Here is a 20,817-nt window from a genome sequence, read left to right on the forward strand (position 1 = left end):
GGCCAGGGTCGGCGGTGGGCCGGGGGCGTGGCCGTCGCGGTGGCTCGCCCGGGGTGGCCTGGCTTGTGGGATGCCTTTGTCTGGTTCACCTGCCTTTCCCTGGGGTGGCCCTCTGGGGCCTGTTGATGCCGGGGCTTGCGCCGGGGGGGGGTGGCTTGCGCTGCCTGTTGCGCATGGCACATTTTTGCCCTTATATAGGAAATAATAGGCGGTGACCGATGCAAATTAGTCCTCACATGCACGTGCATCCCCGTTGGCATTCATCAACCCAAGAACACCGGTGCGAACGATTATCCCTACTTAAGAATGTGTCGTGAATGTGGCGCAGTTTCCAACCCGCGCCTTCTTAAGTACAGTTCTTAAGAAGACTTTTAAGATGTTCGTGAATGAGGCCCAATGATGTTAACTCTAAACACAGCTTCAGCAGCTTTTTACAAACCACCAAAGTAGCACAGTCCGCCATCTCTCCCAATTAGGGGTGGGACAAAACATCTTTATCTCAAACTATCACAATATTAAATCCTACTGTAGATTATCCATACCATCTCGCCTTGCATGTTTTTTTCTTCTTATTCACGTATAGCCGCCATCGCCGTCCCTTCCCGGTAAGCCCAGTCACCATTTTACACGTCATCCAGGAGGAGCTCCTCGCCAGAACGGAAGAATATTGGGCAGAAACCACAGAAGAAGAAGCAACAACAAATAAACGGTGAGTAATATTAGACTTGGTTGGTCAAGTTCAATGGAAAACGGAAAGAAAAGAGTCTCAATGTTTTTGCAGAATCGCTGCTTGTTTTCTGGTTCAAATATGCTGTAAAAATTCCATCCATTTTCCATAAGCTTGTCCTCATTAGGGTCACAGCCAAGCTGGAGCCTATCCCAGCTGAATGCAGCAAACTACAAACTATGGAATGATTTCATTGTTTTTTGTGATTTCTTGTCATCATGGTGATGGTATGGTGTATGGTATGGTGAGGTACCCTGACATTCCTCAGCCTCACCCACACAGTGCCCCCCTCCAGCCAAATTGAGTTTGAGACCCCTGCTATGGCGGATTTATAAATGGCCGCTTTAGGGTGAATGAGATTGCTTGTTTGCAGAAAAAAGAGCCTCTTTTCGGAGGGAAAAGGCAGAAGGAGCTGCTTTTCCCACAAATATTTGGTTGTATTTATTTGATAAGAAATTCGGCTGAAGGGCGACTAGGCAGGGTTCCACTGTAGAGCACTGAGGCGTGAAAACACATGTATTTACATGACTATGACTATTTACTATCAAAGCCATGTAAAAGTGTTGCTGTCTGTGGGACAGCCTTCGTCGTCTCAGTGAGTTCAGTGCGGCTTTGTAGATTGGCTGTTCCCAGATCAGATTTGACGCGGTTACTGTGACGTCATCGTCAATGCAGCCGTTCTCAGATCGGATTGGTGCGCTCACGAAGACGCCCCACCTCCGCCTTTGATCTGTCGGCTGCTGACTAAAGTTTGTCTTCTCTCGTGACTGAGCGGAGCGGCGAGCGACACCTCTCACAGGACCGGATCGGACGTTGATCTTGTCTGTAGCTAGCAGGTAAGACTAGAATCAATGGTTTGATGGCTTTATCTTATTTTTATTGTCAAAGTGCACCCCACCCCCATCACATCACAACTCCGCCAGCTGAATCACGTCAACATTTAGCTTAACATTTCTTTGACAATGAATGAAAAGTTCTCCTTAGGACGTTTTTAGAACTTGATAACTCATAAAGAACTCTTTAAAGAAACTCTTTGTGCTTAAGTGCAGCTTGTTACACGCGATTGCGTCTTATTGTGTGTTACTCTTTATTATGTCTTATTGTGAGTTACACCTTATTGTGTCTTATTGTGTGTTACACCTTATTGTGTCTTATTGTGTGTTACACTTTATTGTGTCTTATTGTGTTTTACACCTTATTGTGTCTTATTGTGTGTTAGTCCTTATTGTGTCTTCTTGTGTGTTATTACAGCTGATTGTGTGTTCAGGTTGCTGAATGTGCAACCAGTCTTAAATCTGGGAGGGTTTTTAGCTACTGCATCATCTTGCTCACAAATGTTCCCGTAGTTGTGGCCTTTTAACGAGATTGTTTTCCTAACATTTGCCACCAAGGCTGCATGCAGAAAAAGCCAAGGATGCACATTTTAAATTTAGTAGAAAGAGTTCCATTCCAAGACAAAGCTTTGTGTTTTTAGTTAGCAACATTTGAGCCTTTTCTCTTTACATTGTGCCTTTTTGCTGTATTTTCCCCTTTTTTCGGGGAAAATGTGCTATGGGCGAAATGTCAAACCATCTGTGGGCTGCCCTTTGGACACCCCTGCCGTATGCAGGAGGGGCTTGAGTCAGCAAAAGCAGCAAGCATCATGGCAGTCTACCTAAATATCCTTTCATTTTGCCTCTATTTCAGCTGCTAGTGACAAGAGGCTCAACAAAATGGTTGGGATGATTCAGATCTCCCTTGCCATAACAGTACAGGTGATATCTTCAACTCTGGTAGGTCTTCCCCTCCTTATTTGGAGTAGAAGTGCTAGACGTTGTGTTGTCATGGTACACATACAATAGAGATGATCGTAAAATGATGATACAGGTGTTGCAATGCAGGACTAGCATAACCGTCCTCTGCTCTGTCTCGCTCAGATTCCTGCGACGGCCGAGGAGGAGAACAGGGAATGCAGGGAACAGGAGTACAAGGACCAGTTAGGGAATTGTAAACCCTGCAAGCAATGCAATGCAGGACAGGAGCTATCAAAGGTTGGGAAAAATTCCTGTGTGTGTGTGTGTGTTAAAACATTTAGTATGGTTTATTTAGCACCTACTGGATCCGCAACACTCCTGTTAAGCAACTTCCGTTAGCACCAGAATAAATGTTGCTCAGATTAGTCATGCTGAGGAAAACAGTGCAAAGAATGGACATGGCCATTTCATCCAGGCAAACAAGGTTATTAATGACTTCCTGTCATTGATGCCAAGCTGTTATTAGCTTTGGTGTAAAAAGCAGACCTGTCTTTATTCAGTCACACCTGTGCTTTTGACCTTCTGCAGCTGAATGGCTTCCAATGTTTTTAACCTACACGGCACCCTCTCCGATGCATTGTCTCCGCCGTTTGAAGCCGTGCCTAAGCTTGCAGATGGGTTTTTTTTAGCACTTGTGTGAACAAGTCTCTCTCTCTGGAGTGTCCGCTCAGGCTCGTGAGTCAAGACTTTACCTGCTTGTGTAGACAGTGATGGAAAGCTGAGTAAACTATTAAACGCCGCTCATGATTGGACGCAGAGGAATCTAAAATACTAAACAGCATGTGACTTGGAAACTAATCAATGAATTGACGGATTTATGTGGAAGAGACAGACCGCCCGGCACCATCTCCCGTGCATGTTTTGCCACCCTGCGCACATCCGCTAAACGTCATCAAAATCAAACATTACCTCTTTACACCTTTATGAATGCTGTATAACATGGTTATTAACTAGTAGGTCAACACTTCATGCAGGCATACTGTATGATACACGTAATGCTTAAGTGAAAATTAGCAGTACAAATTTATAGTGATAACAGGGATGGATGACAGTATGTAAAGGAGATTAATGATAGATTATGAAAAGTGGAATATGGAGAAAGCATACCTTCTTTCCCAGGGTACAGAAACAGGGAAGAAGGAATAACATCCATGAAGTAATGTACTGTAAAGGTGTGTCAAAATAAAAGCCATCTTTGTGTAATTATACATAAAAGGAGAAATTCAAAGTGTACCGTTACATAGGTCGTACTTTCGGAGAAGAAGAAACACACAGTAGCTCTCTGAGCGCAATCGGCCATGATGGAGATCGCTACAGACAGACATAGGCTGGATCACAGATCACAGCGCCTCCTTCATTTCTGAGCAAAGATCGGCGGAGAAGCGGCGGAGTCAGCGGCTTCACATCTTCTCCGCCCAGCTGAGGGAAGGAATGAATTAATGAGCAAGCGAGCGAGTGAAGGTGGTGAGGCGTTGGACGTACTGCGTACTACTGAGGTCCCGCCCTCGAGAGCCATATAGCTTACTGTGATTGGTTTGTTCAGCTCCGCACACGACAAGGGTCATTCATATCAAACCTGCGGGCACACTAACATTAATCTTTCATATTAAGACGGGGGCCACACACTATCGTCCCGGGGGCCGCAGTTGGCCCGGGAGCCGCAGGTCTGAGACCGCTGATGTAAAGTGTTGTATCATTTTACTCCCTTATGAATGCTTAGTAACTGGTTTGCTCATGCCTAATAAAGAGGCAATGCATTGCTATCAGCCATATGATGAGATTTACTTTGTGGTTACAACTGTTCATTAATGAATTACAAAGGGCTTTAGTTGCAAAGGGTACTTGTACCCTTATTGTAAAGCGTTTGGCCGTATTTGGGCCTGTATTTAAAGGCTAAAAGGCTACAAGCGAATATACTTAAGTTAAAAGTTAATAACTTGGACTTTGAGCAAATGAGGTGAGACAGACTGCACCTCAGCTTTAAGAGCTGGTGGAAATAAAGCTGACATGTGTTGCACACATGCATGGAAGCCCACAAACGCACTCACTGCGCTTTGTAGTAGCAGGCTTCAGTGGACTTGTCGGTCGTCCTCTGCCAGCTTAACAGGCATGAATGCTGCTAGCACCCCGGGGTCGTCCCGGTTAATAATGGGCTGCCTCATTCCCTCTGTGAAGGTAAGCAGGATGCCGGCTCACAGCAAAGACCTCAGGCACTGCCACGAGAGAGAGACGGTTTCCCAAGGAACCAGCTCTAGTAACCAAGACAATCTGGTCCACATTCAGACGTGACTGCTTGAGAGGGAAGCAGCATGTTGGATTCCCTGTGTGCAACTGCCATAGAGATCCCAAAGGAATGTGCTCCAGTTAGCAATGGAAGTTTGCCTCTGGAAGCGGTACAGAGACGGGCTGACAAACATCATTTAGCCCCTGCACATTAACCGTAGCAAAAAGAACCACCCACCAACAGCAGGCAACATCCATTACAAACTTTTGTTTTTGTCCCAAGCACATTTCATTCTCTTTTTTGTTTAGTTCAAATAATCCTCTCCCTCCCTCTCTCTCTTTTTGTGTTCCGTGCCAAGCGTGAAGGAGAGGGAGTGGATTGCCTTCTAGTGTAGGCTGGCCAAGCGCCCGTTTCCAAAAAAGCAGGCGCATTACTTTGATGTGTCAACATCTTGCAGCATGCGGCAAGACTCGAACATTTCCTCCGTCAGGGAAAGGCTCTCTCGACCACTCATCAGATGGGACATTCTCACCAGGCTGGCGAAAAGGAGGTTGAGCTCAATGCTGTAACAAACATTGTGTTGAGAATGGCTGCATTACCAGATCAGATGTCTGATCTCTCCCTTGTGATTCCTCGCTAATCTCACAAATATCTTCAGTTTGGGCTCCCCTCTTTCCATGCCCCTCCCACCTTTTGCACCGCTCTCAACCAGACTAGTGCAACAGGACAAGGACCAAAGATGCACATGTTAGACATCTTCACACTTGTTGTTGGGTACTCTGCTGGTATTTTCCTCATGCGAGCAAAGGCTGCGTGGTAAAGAACATAAGCATCAAGTAAGCACAGCTTTAGTGACATATTTATTTAACTTAAATAGCCCAAACCCAGATGTCATCTGCTGTGTTGAATGCGTTGGTTAGCATTTACAAGCGTAGATTTCACAAAAAGCTACAAAAGTATACTTTTAAAGAGCACCAGCCGAGATTTCTTGTACATATTTGTGGAACGTTTGAGTTTGTTTATCCTGAGAAGAGATAGGTCGCTTTTACGTATTTTCAATCTTTAGTGAAGGAATCGTCTGGAAACAAAGCTCAGCACCGGACTTCAGCCCAGGAAGGAAGAAGTCTTGAGGAACAAGAACGAGGAAGTGCCTATTCCATTCTGCCCACGCAGGGGTACCCTTTTCCTTTATGGATTGGTGGTGTGTGGCTGTGTGTCAATCAAGGATATGTATGTGTGCTTTCTCCGTGTGCACGCTGTAGCAGGCTCGATAAGGTTGCTAAGCAACCTGCCTGAGCAAAATTTAAAAAACAGTGCGTCCATTGTTTCATTCTATAGTCCTTCTATGGTTTAATTCTTGTCAACTCTTATATTTGTCATTTCTGAGTGCTTTTTGCTGTCATTTAACAGCAGTTTATGTCTGTGGTTCACATTTGAGCTCAGGTGAACTGAACCGCACCAGGGATCCGTCTCTCAAGCAGTCTTGGTCTACTGGTAGTGAGTTTAATCGCTGGACACAAAGAACCCTACTAGCAGAGCAAATGTACAAGAGGTCTCTTTAACCAAATCAAACATGACAAGGGTGAACACAACCTAAGTCCATGGCTCACTAGTCACTCAGAGTTGGACCAAATTAGTAGTCTGCCCCTGAATCTTAACTGTTGAGCAGAAGAATATTATTATAGGTTTGGGAAGGCCCTTTTTTGGTGCAGCACTGCACAAAGCAAAGTCTTTTTTATCAGAAAAATTAGTATTGAATTTGAACAAGATGACAAACAGGTGCACACCATGTTGGGACAGATTGGACAGAGAACAAGAAAAAAGCAGAAATAACTAAAGAAACCAGCAGTTGGAAGTCCGGTTTCAATCCGGGAGGACAAGTTGTAGAAATGCACCAAGAAGGCTCCCCATAAATGATGGAATCTTTCTTCTGCGTGAGAGATAGATTAATGTATTTTCTCTAAATTTAAGCAGGACATGACATCGTAGGGGGGGCACCTTCCTTCCACCTTAACAGACTTGCCCATCTGGCCAAGAGAGAAGCGAAGTCATCTTGTGGGGGTCAAAAGCAAGTCAGGTTCGCCTGTAGAGCCAAACAGCGCGATGAAAGGATTGGCTGTCAAATCCAAATGAACAATCAGGGAAAGAGTTTGAAAGACTTCCCGTCAAAACTTCTCCAAAGTAGGACACGACCAAAACGTGAATAAGTGTAGCATCCTCCCTCTTCAATTCCTCACAGCAGGGATCCACCGCTGCGTACATGCAGGCTGGTTTGGTGTTAGACATGTGAGTCCTTTGTACAAATTGAAATTGCAGCAGACTGCAAATGGAGATCGAGTTGATCATTTTAAAGATTGTATGCCACATGACCCTCAGGTGGTTAAGTGTCCCAATACTTGTGTCCATGTAGTTCTACCTGCTAATTCACCTGCAGTGTAAGGCCTTGCTAGCTGGACACCGATGATCACTCCTTGTGATGTTCAGCTGCCTGAACCAGAGAAGCAGAAGACAGCTCAGCTTTCTTGTGTGTTTGTGTCACAAGCCCCTTCCCATACTGTCATTTGGTGCCACCGCAGCCGCCACTTGCCACACTGCAAGGCATGAATCCTCAGCGCAGCCTCAACAGAATGTGGCACTGAGCCACAAAACCATGAGTGAGGAAACTCCTGTGCATCCCCTTCCTCGCCAACTTGTCCTTCTTTTGTCTTTCCACTCCTTATCACTCATCAGGCAGCCTTGCTTTTCTTCCTCTGCTGGACAGCGAGGCCTTAAAAGGAGGGGTCATAACAACAGCTGCAATAGTCAAGCCGGTGCCCCCCAGGCCGGGGGGGCAGTATCAAGCTCTCATGTGTTTGCCTCCGGACGACTGAATTCCTCATCCTCTGCGCCGACTCCCCGGTGCCATCGCTCTGTCACATCTTTGCCTCGAAAATCCCTTTTCATTTCTCACCAGTCTGCTTTCCCACCGCCCCCCAGCCCCCATACCACACACACTTTTGTGCCCACATTCCTGCAGGACTGCATGCCCGGGCGGTGAAATGGGACCCGGGCGAAGAGAGAAGGGAAGAGCTGTTTGAAGATGACCTTGACAGTAGTGATATATGAGCACCTCTCTCCCTGTGTTGTCAAAGCTTCACATCGCAGCACTGGACAACAGGAGGGCAGCTGTCACCCCCCTCAATTGGATGCTTGGCATGGAAAAGACCGTTCTACTCACTCATTCAAGCAAAACAATGTGCTGCCCGCCACATGCAGGATCTAAAGCAAGATAGATAATTGCATTTGTATTCCATGCTACTGTATAGATGTTAAATGACATAGAATGATATACGCATGCATTACTGCAAGCTAAAAGCATATTGGCAGGTGAATAGAATTTGACAGGCTGTAGTTTGTCTGTGCTGTGATGGATGAACTAGCTCTTTGGGGGCTTCTTTTGGGGGCTTCTCATTCACATGCATTTTCCAAAGGAACTGCGATATCAAACGATAGAGCCACATACAGAAAAAGGAAGCATGCAGGGAAAGCGCTTTGATATTGTTCACCTTTTTCTTTCATAAACACGCCAAAATCCATCCAAAGTAGTTGAAGACATTCAAGATTCAAGAGTTTTATTGTCATATGCATAGTAAAACAGGTAGTTCTACTACGCCTGTTCATTCTCCCGAAAAAGAAAACACAAGAAAATGAATAAGAACAGAAGAAACATTAATAACTGTAAATTAAAAGCAACAATAATATGTTGAGTGTTATGAGTGTGTGTGTGTGTTGCGTACGGCGTGTGTGAGTGCTTCGTTGAGAAGCCTGATGGCCTGTGGGTAAAAGCTGTTTGCCAGCCTTGTGGTCCTGGACTTCAAACTCCTGTAGCGTCTGCCTGACGGTAGGAGTGTGAATAATGAGTGTTGTGGATGTGTGCTGTCCTTGATGAGGTTGTTTGTTCTTCGGAGGACTCTAGATTTATAAATGTCTTGCTGTGAAGGGAGGGCTGTATTAATATGATAACTTGGTATTTATGATAGTTATTTGAGTCAACATTTGGCTTTTTTTCTCTTTTTTGACTGGCACTGATCCTTCTTTGCAATATTCTGATGTGGGTCATGTCTCAGCTTATTCCTGGAATTTTGAGGCCGGTGGGCCGCGTAGTTGCAGCAAAATAGTGGAGGTTGTTTAGGTTGCATTGTCATATCTGACCATCTGGCTACGTTCAGGTGAGCGCGTCCTCCAAAGACGCTTGAGCGTAATCCGATGGGTCACACTAGAGAGGAAAGCTGTGCTCTTTAGGTGTACACATAAGAGGTGTATTCACTCCCCATATGTGTAATTGCCCCCTTTCTGAAGTGTTTCCTTTGCTTGCTGGCCTCTCAATCAACCAGGACACTCCTGGCGTGTCCACGCCTGAAGGGCGAGCCAAACAAACACACGCTATAATACAACAGTGGGTGTCCCTCAGGGCCTTTATCATTCAAATGTGTGGCCTTTCTGGCTGCTCTTTCAGCTTTGAGAGAGTCAGGCAGATTATTGCCAGTGCAAGATGGACTCTCCAAAGAGGCAAGCCATTGTTCTCTGATCCCACGAGCCAAGATCAGTCTTTAATTCCACACGCTTGGTAGTCAAACCAAACCACCCCACTTTCTCTTACCCACTGTAGTTCTTCTTTTAATCCCCCCAGGAATGCGGCTTTGGTTACGGAGAGGATGCCCGGTGTGTGCCGTGTCGGACCGGTCGCTTCAAGGAAGATGGGAGCCTCCAGAAGTGTAAGCCCTGTCTGGACTGTGGACTCATCAACCGCTTCCAGAAGAGCAACTGTTCCTCTACCAGCAATGCCGCGTGTGGGGAGTGCCTGCCCGGGTGAGAGGTCACACGCATGGTGTTTCATCGTTATGCTTTTCCAATGATAAGCATTGGCAACATATGCGTCCATACATAAGGATCGGGATGTTAACATACGCCAGGGCTGTGCTAACTTTTTTTGCAGTGGGCCGCCCCGTCCGACGTATTGTGGGGAAGAAAGTGTCATTTTGTGTCTAAAAAGAAGACAACGGTTGGAGTGTGAGCATATTGTCGTCAAACATTATTGTGATAGTATTTGTAATGTAAGCTAAAGCTAAAGATCTTAACAAAATACAGGTGGTCCTGTCAGGTATCATCGGCCTGCGGCCGGCATGAGGATCCCAAGATGCGAGAGCCAGCAGGTGGTGGAAGAGGATTTATTACAAAAAGGATGCAACTGAGGAGCCAAAACAGGGACTAAACAAAGTACAACAAAAGATCACCCGGAGGGGTCACGGAAAAAAACACACTAGGGCTAAACTAAAGGAGCTACCGAAAACGATGAGGTAGAACGGCAAGGACTATAATTACACTAACAGAAAACACTAGCAGCAGCACAGGGCTAGGCAAAACAGTATACACACCGTGGCAGGCAAGCAAGAGAAAAAGGTAACAAAAGGAGCAGCAAGGAGCTGAGATAGATGCTGGAGGAATGACAGGTCGAGGCGTAGGAGGTAGCTGGTGCGTCGTGGACTGTTAGCGAAGAGCTACAACGAACTGGCACCATGCTGCAGGACCCTGCTGCTTATCAATTGTCCTCTTTAACGAGTTGCAGGTGTGCCAGGAGGGAACTAAGTGGTAGGAGGTGCGCTGAAACACAGAGCAGAGGGAGAGCAGGAGAGCAGCGCACAATTCCTAACAGCTCCTTGGGTTACGTACAAGTTCCGTTCCGAGAGTGTGATGTAAGTTGACTTTTAGTGCAAGGTGGATCTTATACCATGTCCCAAGAACCAGATTTGGTCGCCGAGGAGCAGGTCAGGTGAGGTGGCATCTAGTCCGGATGCCTCCTGGACGCCTCCCTGGTGAGGTGTTCAGGGCACGGCCCCGGGGCAGACCTAGGACACGCTGGAGGGATTATTCAAGATTCAAGAGTCAAGAGTTTTATTGTCATATGCATAGTAAAACAGGCAGTTATACTATGCAATGAAATTCTTATTCTGTTCATTCTCCCAAGAACAGAAAGAAAACACAAGAAAAAGAATAAGAACACAAGAAACATAAATACCAATAAATTAAGCAACAACAACAGAAGAGACATTAATACAGATAAATAATACAAACAAAATAAATAAATAACGTGCTATGAGTGTGTGCATGTGTTGCGTGCGGCGTGTGTGAGTGCTTCGTTGAGAAGCCTGATGGCCTGTGGGTAAAAGCTGTTTGCCAGCCTTGTGGTCCTGGACTTCAAACTCCTGTTGCGTCTGCCTGACGGTAGGAGTGTGAATAATGAGTGTTGTGGATGTGTGCTGTCCTTGATGAGGTTGTTTGTTCTTCGTAGGACTCTAGATTTATAAATGTCTTGCAGTGAGGGGAGGGCTGCCCCAACAATGTTCTGTGAGGTCTTGATCACCCGCTGGAGTGCCTTCCTATCACGTGTTGTACAGTTACCGTACCAAACAGTGATGGAGGCGGTAAGGACACTTTCCATAGTGCATCTGTAGAAGCAACTCAGGATTGTGGTGGACATGCCAAATTTCCTTCTCAGGAAGTACAGTCTCCTTTGGGACTTCTTCATAATTTGTTGGGTGTTGTGAGACCAGGTGAGGTCCTCGCTGATGTGTGTGCCAAGGAACTTGAAGGTTTTCACCCTCTCCACCTCAGTCTCATCAATAAACAGGGGTCTATGCGGCTCCTTTTCCCTTGTTCTTGGGTCGATGATCATCTCTTTAGTCTTATCTGTATTGAGAAGGAGATTGTGAGAAGACCTCATAGCTTGTGAGAAGCTATGAGGTCCGCCACCTCTCTTCTGTATGATGTTTCAACACCACCAGTGATCAGGCCGATGACTGTAGTGTCATCCGCAAATTTAATGATGCTGGTGTTGTTCTGGGAGGCCACGCAATCGTAGGTGAAGAGCGTGTAGAGGAGCGGACTCAGCACACACCCCTGTGGGGTCCCAGTGCTCACAATTCTTGAGCTGGATGTGCGATTGTGACTGGGGCCTGCCTGTGAGAAAGTTAAACACCCAGTTACAGAGGGAGGGTGACAGGCCAAGTGTGAGGAGCTTATTTGTGAGTTTGTGGGGGCTGACTGTATTAAAAGCAGAGCTATAGTCTATAAATAGCATTCTGACATACAGTATGTGTCCTGGCCTTGTAGGTGAGAAAGAGCTATGTGGATGGCAGTGTTGACTGCAATATCCGTGGACCGGTTCTGGCGATATGCAAACTGTAGAGGGTCCACAGTTGCCGGGATGCTCTTTTTGATGTGGGTCATGACTATTCTTTCAAAGCACTTCATTACAATAGGAGTGAGTGCTATAGGGTGATAGTCATTCAAGCAGGTCACGTTGCTCTTCTTGGGTACGGGCACAATGGTGGTGGACTTAAAGCAGGTCGGTACAAATGCTTGTGCAAGCGACAGGTTAAATATGTCAGCAAGCACATCAGCTAGCTCTGATGAGCAAACCCGAAGTGCACGTCCTGAGATGTTGTCTGGGCCTGCTGCTTTTCGTAGGTTTGTTTTGTTCAGAACCCTGCTCACATCAGCTGATGTCACCATGAGAGGTGAGTCCTGTGTGCTCCCCAAGTCCAGCCACCCTCTCTGCTCATCAGGAGTTTGGGTGTCAAAGCGGGCATAGAACTCATTCAGCTCATCTGGAAGTGTGGTTTGGCTGGACGTGGCTACGCTACTTCGCTGTCGATAGTCTGTGATGTGCTGGAGCCCCGCCCACATGCGCCGAGGGTCTGAGGTGGAATAGTAGCCCTCCAGCTTCTGTCTGTACTGTCTTTTGGCCTCTCGTATGGACCTCCTCAGGTCATATCTGGCCTTTTTGTAGTCCTCAGCGGTGCCCATGACAAATGCAGTCGAACGAGCACGTAGCTTAGCCTTTACATCACAGTTCATAGGAGCGCATACGTAACCGCAGAACACCGTAAACTAAGGACCACCTGTAGATATTAGCATTGCTTTGCATTTTTGATAGTTTTTATTCAGTTTGGCACCAATCTTCATTTCACCTTGAGACTGATGTGGGCCACAAATGGCCCCCAGCCCACACTTTGGACACACCTTACACACACAACACTCGATCCCGTCTCATTTTCATGACCACTTTGATTGTCAACAGGTACTACAGGAAGACTAAACTAAGTGGCTTCAAAGACATGGAGTGTGGACCCTGTGGAGACCCTTCGCCTCTCTATGAGCCTCACTGTAAGCACCCTTCACCTGTTACCTTCTCAACACTGGGTCTGATATCACTGGGATGTTCTGTCATGCGCCCATGACATACACTGGACCCTCCAGGGTTGAACACAACTAGTTAGTGTTACTATGACGCTAGCTGCCATACATAAAGGATGCGGTGGAGTCGAGCAAGACTCACTGAGTTCCTCCTAGGTAATTATTTCAGGTTTGCACATAAAACAGAGGGGCGTGAGTTTTTATGATGCGTTTGGTAGTAGAGTGTGACTTCCTGTTTGTAGACATGGCAGGTGTTTCCGAAGAGACCATTTGGCAGCCTTTGCCTGAGAGTGGTCCTGGCCAGGTTTAACAGCAATGTGCGCTTCTGGGACACCACGCAACTTAACCCCAAACAATGCCTACTTTTGTGGGGGAAAAGAATGATTTAATCAAATTGACGTTTGCCTTGCTCTTCCTCTGTGGGCCTGATGGTCCAGCTGAGCAGCTTCCAATGGTGATACTGGAGGAAACAAAACAGCCATTGTCTGAGGATATTCAGTAGTTGGCAGTTGGCTCCTGCAGAGGCTCTCAGTGGAGCTTTCCAAAATGTTTGAAAGCCTTGCTCCCTCCGTTCAAGTGTTATCTCGGGGAGGGTGGTAGATGATTCTAATAGGCCTCATTGGTCCCAAGCAGCATTGCAGCTGTGCAAGGGAGCCAGTCATCCTCTGGCGTGGACTTAAAGCAGCCCTTTTTTCTCTCCTTGCTTTCCCCTAGTGACTTTTTTAGGCCAAGTAAAAACAAGATTGTGTTTTATGGACTCCTTAAGCCTCTAATGGGTTTCATCTGCTGGAGTTTTTCACTGCCAGGGCGCCTACACGGACCTGTCAGACCAGCTTGCATCCAACTTGTGTGTATTGTTGGATTTCTGCAGCAGTCATAAAAAGGTGGAAAAGGTTTTAAAATGCTTCATATATTCCCAGGGAGAACGGCCTTGCTTCTTATGGTGAAATATGACAAAACAAACTAAATTCAACACCACTGCAGCTTCTGTTTGACCTCTTGATCAAACTATAACCCATCCTGACCCACAATCTGAACAGTCCATCTTGCAAAATGTGCCGACTTAACTTGAAAACTTTGCCACAAATCAGAGATGCCACAGGAGCTGCCAGGCTGGGAAGCATTCCTGCACTTTAAACCACAATCTTTAGCATTGAAAAGCAGGTTTACTTTGCTACATAAATGCTATCACCACCAACAAACACTTTGGCGAGATGTCACTTGAACCGGACAAATAGTTCTAGCAAAAAACCCAAATGACTTCATCAATAAAAAGTGACTCATAAAAGTTCAATGTTTCAGAGTAGGTCAACTTCCCACAGCTGACATCGAGTTCTTCCTCTTCACACCACAAAATAGCCGAGACTGAATCATTGCCTCAATGGCTGGACGATGTTGGCCACACAGCCCGGAGATGGGGAAGATCTGGGTTAGAATCTCCGTTGGGCATCTCTGTGTGGAGCTTGCATGTTCTCTCCGTGCGTGCGTGGGTTCCCCGGGTACTCCGTTTTCCTCCCACATTCCAAAAACATGCATGTTAGCTTCATTGGAGACTCAAAATCACGGGTGTCAAACACAAGGCCCGGGGGCCAGATGTGGCCCCCACATCATTTTATGCGGCCCGCGAAACCTCGGGAATAATGCATGTCAATAATGCACTTCACCTTTGCCCTTCTAAATGTATTTGATCCGTCATTTTGACAGAAAAATGTTACAGCATGCAGTTCTTCTAAACGTCAGTATCATCATGCAGCAAGATATTCCACGCATTTTTCAAAAATAAATACTTGAATGTCTGCTTGTCACCATGACATCCTCACTTTACTTCTCATTTCAAAGCAAGTTATCCATCAATTTATTAGTACAAATATAATAATCAAATGCATGGGCAATTGTGTAATAATATCATGAGGTTATATTCATATTTATATTCATATATACTGACAGTTACAAGTGGCCCTCTGAGGGCAGCTGTAACTGCGATATGGTCCTCAATGAAAATGAGTTTGACACCCCTGCTCTAAATGGTCCATAGGTATGAATGTGAGTGTGTTTGTCTATATGTGCCCTGCCATTGGCTGGCCACCAGCCAAGGGTGTACTTTTATGTACTGTAGGATGATGACTTATCTATTTCTTAAACATATGTAGGATGATGACTTATCTACTGATAAAAGATATGTAGGATGATGACTTATCTATTTATTAAAGATATGTAGGATGATGACTTATCTACTTATAAAAGATATGTAAGATTATAACTTATCTATTTATTAAAGATATGTAGTATGATGACTTATCTACTTATAAAAGATATGTAGGATGATGACTTATCTATTTATTAAAGATATGTAGGATGACTTATCTATTTCTTAAAGATATGTAGGATGATGACTTACAGTATCTACTTATAAAAGATATGTAGGATGATGACTTATCTATTTATTAAAGATATGTAGGATGATGACTTATCTACTTATAAAAGATATGTAGGATGATGACATCTATTTCTTAAAGATATATAGGATGATGACTTATCTATTTATTAAAGATATGTACGATGATGACTTATCTATTTATCAAAGATATGTAAGATTATGACCTATCTATTTATAAAGATATGTAGGATGATGACTTATCTATTTATTAAAGATATGTAAGATTATGACTTACTGTATCTATTTATTAAAGATATGTAGGATGATGACTTATCTATTTATTAAAGATATGTATGATGATGACTTATCTATTTATAAAATATATGTAGGATGATGACTTATCTATTTATTAAAGATATGTAAGATTATGACTTATCTATTTATTAAAGATATGTAGGATGATGACTTATCTACTTATAAAAGATATGTAGGATGATGACTTATCTATTTCTTAAAGATATGTAGGGTGATGACTTATCTACTTATAAAAGATATGTAGGATGATGACTTATCTATTTCTTAAAGATATGTAGGATGATGACTTATCTATTTATTAAAGATATGTAGGATGATGACTTATCTACTTATAAAAGATATGTAGGATGATGACTTATCTATTTCTTAAAGATATGTAGGATGATGACTTATCTACTTATAAAAGATATGTAGGATGATGACTTATCTATTTCTTAAAGATATGTAGGATGATGACTTATCTATTTATTAAAGATATGTAAGATTATGACTTATCTATTTATTAAAGATATGTAGGATGATGACTTATCTATTTATAAAAGATATATAGGATGATGACTTATCTATTTCTTAAAGATATGTAAGATGATGACTTATCTATTTATTAAAGATATGTAGGATGATGACTTATCTATTTATAAAAGATATATAGGATGATGACTTATCTATTTAATAAAGATATGTAAGTAAAGATATGTAAGATTATGACTTATCTATTTATTAAAGATATGTAAGTAAAGATATGTAAGATTATGACTTATCTATTTATTAAAGATATGTAGGATGATGACTTATCTATAAAGATATATAGGATGATGACTTATCTATTTATTAAAGATATGTAAGTAAAGATATGTAAGATTATGACTTATCTATTTATTAAAGATATGTAAGTAAAGATATGTAAGATTATGACATCTATTTATTAAAGATATGTAGGATGATGACTTATCTATTTATAAAAGATATGTAGGATGATGACTTATCTATTTATTAAAGATATGTCAGATTATGACTTATCTATTTATTATTATTTGATGTAGTTAATAAAAGGAACTCTTGTATACAAACCCAGCGTGTAGGTGCAGATGTAAGTGTATATATGTATGCGCGTGTTTGTATGTACACACATGTATGTATTAGCAACTGATGTGCTACGAAGAAGGGGTAGGATTAAATAAGCTCTGCTTCTTCCTACTCCTTTTCGGACATATGCATGTTCGAAATAAATTAAACCAAACCAAACCAAAGATATGTAGGATGATGACTTATCTATCTATAAAAGATATATAGGATGATGACTTATCTATTTATTAAATATATGTAAGATTATGACTTATCTATTTATTAAAGATATGTAGGATGATGACTTATCTATTTATAAAAGATATGTAGGATGATGACTTATCTATTTATTAAATGTAAGTAAAGATATGTAAGATTATGACTTCTCTATTTATTAAAGATATGTAGGATGATTACTTATCTATTGATGACTTATCTATTTATTAAAGATATGTAAGTAAAGATATGTAAGATTATGACTTATCTATTTATTAAAGATATGTAGGATGATGACTTATCTATTTATAAAAGATATGTAGGATGATGATTTATCTATTTATTAAAGATATGTACGATGATGACTTACCTATTTATAAAATATATGTAAGATGATGACTTACCTATTTATTAAAGATATGTATGATTATGACTTATCTATTTATTAAAGATATGTACGATGATGACTTATCTATTTATAAAATATAAGTAGGATGATGACGTATCTATTTCTTAAAGATATGTAGGATGATGACTTATCTATTTATCAGTGCTCATGTGAAACTATATCCAAATGTGACCATGCAAACTACAAAATTTTGACCTGGAATTACTATAAAATGAATGAACCAATGAATTGTGTTGAATATTTGAAGTTAAAAAAGAAAAAAAGGTTGGTATGTTTTTGAAGTGTGCAGGAGTAGGGGGTGCATGGCTTCAGGTCAAAGGTCTGAAGGGGTATGCCACTGTAAAGCGTTTGGGATCCACTGACCTAGAGTTAAATAAATAAGCCGCCACGGGGCCAAAGAAAGTTGTGAGTGCGAGCAGTTTAATAGAGAAGGCGAGAAGACTGTTGAATTTGATGTCGCCAGGATGTCCAAGAAGTCAGCATCAACAATAAGTTACATCCGTTGGTCGTTGATAATGATTTAGTATTGTTGTGTTCATGTTAAACTATGATTATTCCCTATAAAATGTATTTTTGGTCCATCTTTTTAGATGTCTGGAATGGATTCATTGGATTGACAACTTTTCCTATGGGAAACATTGCGTACGGTTTTCGTTGGACCTTTTGGAAGCCATGAATGACAAAAAGCGAGGTTGTGCTGTATTATTAGGTACTATCATCATTTGCTTTGTCAACAAACGTGGATTGCTTTTAGCATCTTGAATGCATCACAGCGGTCCTACGTATTCCTTTTTCTATTTTTCTATTTCTGGTCCTTGGTGGAAAAAGTTTGGACACCCCAATTGACATAATTCTAATTCCTGAAAGCCTCCCAACGTTCCAGGCTTGTCCTTCCAGTCACGTTAACCAAGTCCAAGTCAGTTTGTCCGCTGTGAAGAATGGCACCTTGGAAAAGTGAGAGCTCTGCAGTCATTTTGTTTGAGGCCTGGGTTGCTCCGAGTGTTTGCAAAGGCACAAATCAAAGCTGCAGGTGGGAGGGGGGAGGGAAAGACTGTGTTTACTCCATGTGGAGATACTACCAGCAGGTGAGCGCTCGTCAATGGGCCGGTGTTTATTTGCTGCAGCTGCTTGGCTTCTGATAACAGACGGCCTTTTGTGCCGTGAGAGCGGATGATGTTCCTCTTGGGGGGGTTGGATTTACCCTGGACAATAGCCGCTTCGAACACATTTGTCAAATAAAGGCCAGTGATGCTTGTCCCGAGAGGACGTCCCGATGCAAATAGCCTTGTAGTGATGACCTTACACAATAATACCTTTCATTCAATGAGTGCTTTTAAGGTGTTTTTATGGGGAATGTTAAACTACCCTTATCCCCCATGTGGCTGAATATTACCAGAGCACCCACGGCTTATGTGCCGTCTTTGAAGACTTCCTCATGCATACCTTCTGTTGTCCATAAATAAAATGGACACCCTCACTGAGGCCCATACAGCCAAACAGAAAATGAAAATAACCCATTTTCAGTATTTAAAGCCACAGGCACGTGGCTTGCCCGGTAGAAACTCTTCCAAGCTCAAGTTGTCATGTGATGATGCAACCACAGGAACCATGCACTTGACATGTTCTCATACGTGTGCCAAAATACTATCACATTCACAGGAAATCCCCCCTGCTTTTTATTTTCTATGTGGTAGGAGGAACAAGAAGATATGCAGAAGTCATTAATGGGTTGTTCTTTGCTGCGTATCTCCCGTGGGCACTAAGGCACGGTACACACAGTAGATGACTTACACAAACATGTAGCATCTTGTTACACGTACAGTTTTTATGGCCCCCATAAAGTCTGAAAGCCTGCATGAAACTGAGCTTAGCTTTACCGTTGGCTCATGCACTGCAGTGAGATTGGCCGATGGGACTATGAAATGGTTTGTTGCCAAACATGAGTGGCGGTTCCTTAGCGGGATGAAAACCTTGTGTTGGAATGGAACTTGTACCATGAGCTGCTCTTTCCTGAGGTCTGAAGGCGTTAAAGGGATAGTTGGGATTTTTGGACAGCAGTGTAGTACATCAACAGAGACTTACTACTTACTACACTGCTGATGGGGGTGTCATACAACTATCCCTTTAAGAGAGAATTTGTGCGGCGGGAACACTGTGACACTACAAGTGCAAGACAGTGCGAACACACACACACTTGTCTCACTGAATACTACAGCTGACTGTTGAAGCCATGAGACCAGTGCAGCTGAATCATTAGCCCCCCCATGACTGAACAATGAACTGTTGTATGTTTTGTATGAAGGCAGTGGGCGAGTGAACCTTGTGCCGCTGCCCTCGGTGGTGACCAGTCCTCGCGACATGGCGCTGGCAGCGGTCATCTGCAGCGCCCTGGCTACGGTGCTGCTGGCCCTGCTGGTGCTGAGCGTCATCTACTGCAAGAGGCAGCTGCTGGAGAAGAAGCAAAGTGGTGAGTCGCACTGAGGATTGTTGTGCTAAACTACGGTTGTGTGGGGGAAATGCAGTATATGCAAAAAAACCTGGACTATTCTTTTACTCAGCGGCATCTCTGAGGACCCAAGACTGTCCGTACGGTGGCGCCGAGCTGTCCTGCCTGGACCTGCGCTGGCTCCACTTGCCCCAGAGACCTTGCTGCCAGTGTCACCTGGGCCCTGGACACACCTGCGGTACGCTAGCCACACTTGGCATACACTCACGACACAACATGACGTGAACGACAGACGCTGTGACTCCCAACATGTCACACGTCCTCATCAGCAGGCTCAGTCCACCTGGTCTCATCCTTGTGCAGCGAAGACCGTCTGGACCGCGCACCGTTTGACTCGTTGAGCACCAGCCTCAGCGACAGGTGAGGCACCGACACACCTCACGTGGACAAAAACCAACCACATCCGCTTCCACTGATTAAATGGAATTACCTTAATTACCTTTCTTCCCTGATTGGATTTCTTAGGCTCCACAAAGACAAAGCTTGTTAGAGAAGTTAAGTAGACCTTTCATGATTTGATTTCTACCAAAACAAAATCAGAGAATCAACATAGATGAAATATTAGTGGCATACTCTTAAGACGCCTCAAGGCTGCTGCCATGAATTAGATAAGAAGACAGCAGAGCAGCAGGTGTGGTTGCCAACCCCAACCCCATTCATGCAGCCGCTGTTCCTCACTAACCAGACATCTGGAGCGGAATGACCAACGGGTGCCGCTGCAGTCAGGACGACACCCGGCCTCCGCAGAAGCCATCTCGGAGGCTTCCAGGCTGGAACCAGAACCCGCTGGAGGAGCTGCGGCCGAGCGGCGAGAACATGACGAGGCAGTGGTGGGAGAGAGGCGGCAACCGTCCACTCAGGAGGGTGAGGTGACCTTTACTTGACATTGAGAGAGCAAAGCGTCCTGCTGGAAGGAGTATGATTTCTGGATGGATGGATGAGTTTGGAGC

General features: G+C 43.8%; 1 protein-coding gene across 6 annotated transcripts in view; it reads left to right on the plus strand.

Moving 5' to 3' along the window:
* The first annotated feature begins 1,387 nt into the window (after positions 1–1,387).
* The window catches only part of LOC129191000 (tumor necrosis factor receptor superfamily member 19-like), a 29,399-nt gene continuing 9,969 nt past the window's right edge, over positions 1,388–20,817 (plus strand). For 2 of the 6 annotated variants that reach the window (XM_054793904.1, XM_054793903.1), the window contains exons 1-9: positions 1,390–1,563; positions 2,414–2,499; positions 2,644–2,757; positions 9,414–9,592; positions 12,864–12,949; positions 19,664–19,828; positions 19,920–20,045; positions 20,137–20,227; positions 20,553–20,731. In XM_054793904.1, coding sequence (XP_054649879.1) covers positions 2,440–2,499; positions 2,644–2,757; positions 9,414–9,592; positions 12,864–12,949; positions 19,664–19,828; positions 19,920–20,045; positions 20,137–20,227; positions 20,553–20,731 — 1,000 coding nt within the window. In that variant the 5' untranslated portion in view covers positions 1,390–1,563; positions 2,414–2,439. Of the gene's footprint in view, positions 1,564–2,413; positions 2,500–2,643; positions 2,758–9,413; positions 9,593–12,863; positions 12,950–19,663; positions 19,829–19,919; positions 20,046–20,136; positions 20,228–20,332; positions 20,732–20,817 lie in introns of those variants that run through there. The other 4 variants (XM_054793901.1, XM_054793902.1, XM_054793906.1 and 1 more) reach the window with 4 other exon arrangements.

Source organism: Dunckerocampus dactyliophorus, chromosome 12 (assembly GCF_027744805.1).
Source record: "Dunckerocampus dactyliophorus isolate RoL2022-P2 chromosome 12, RoL_Ddac_1.1, whole genome shotgun sequence".
Lineage (NCBI taxonomy): Eukaryota > Metazoa > Chordata > Actinopteri > Syngnathiformes > Syngnathidae > Dunckerocampus > Dunckerocampus dactyliophorus.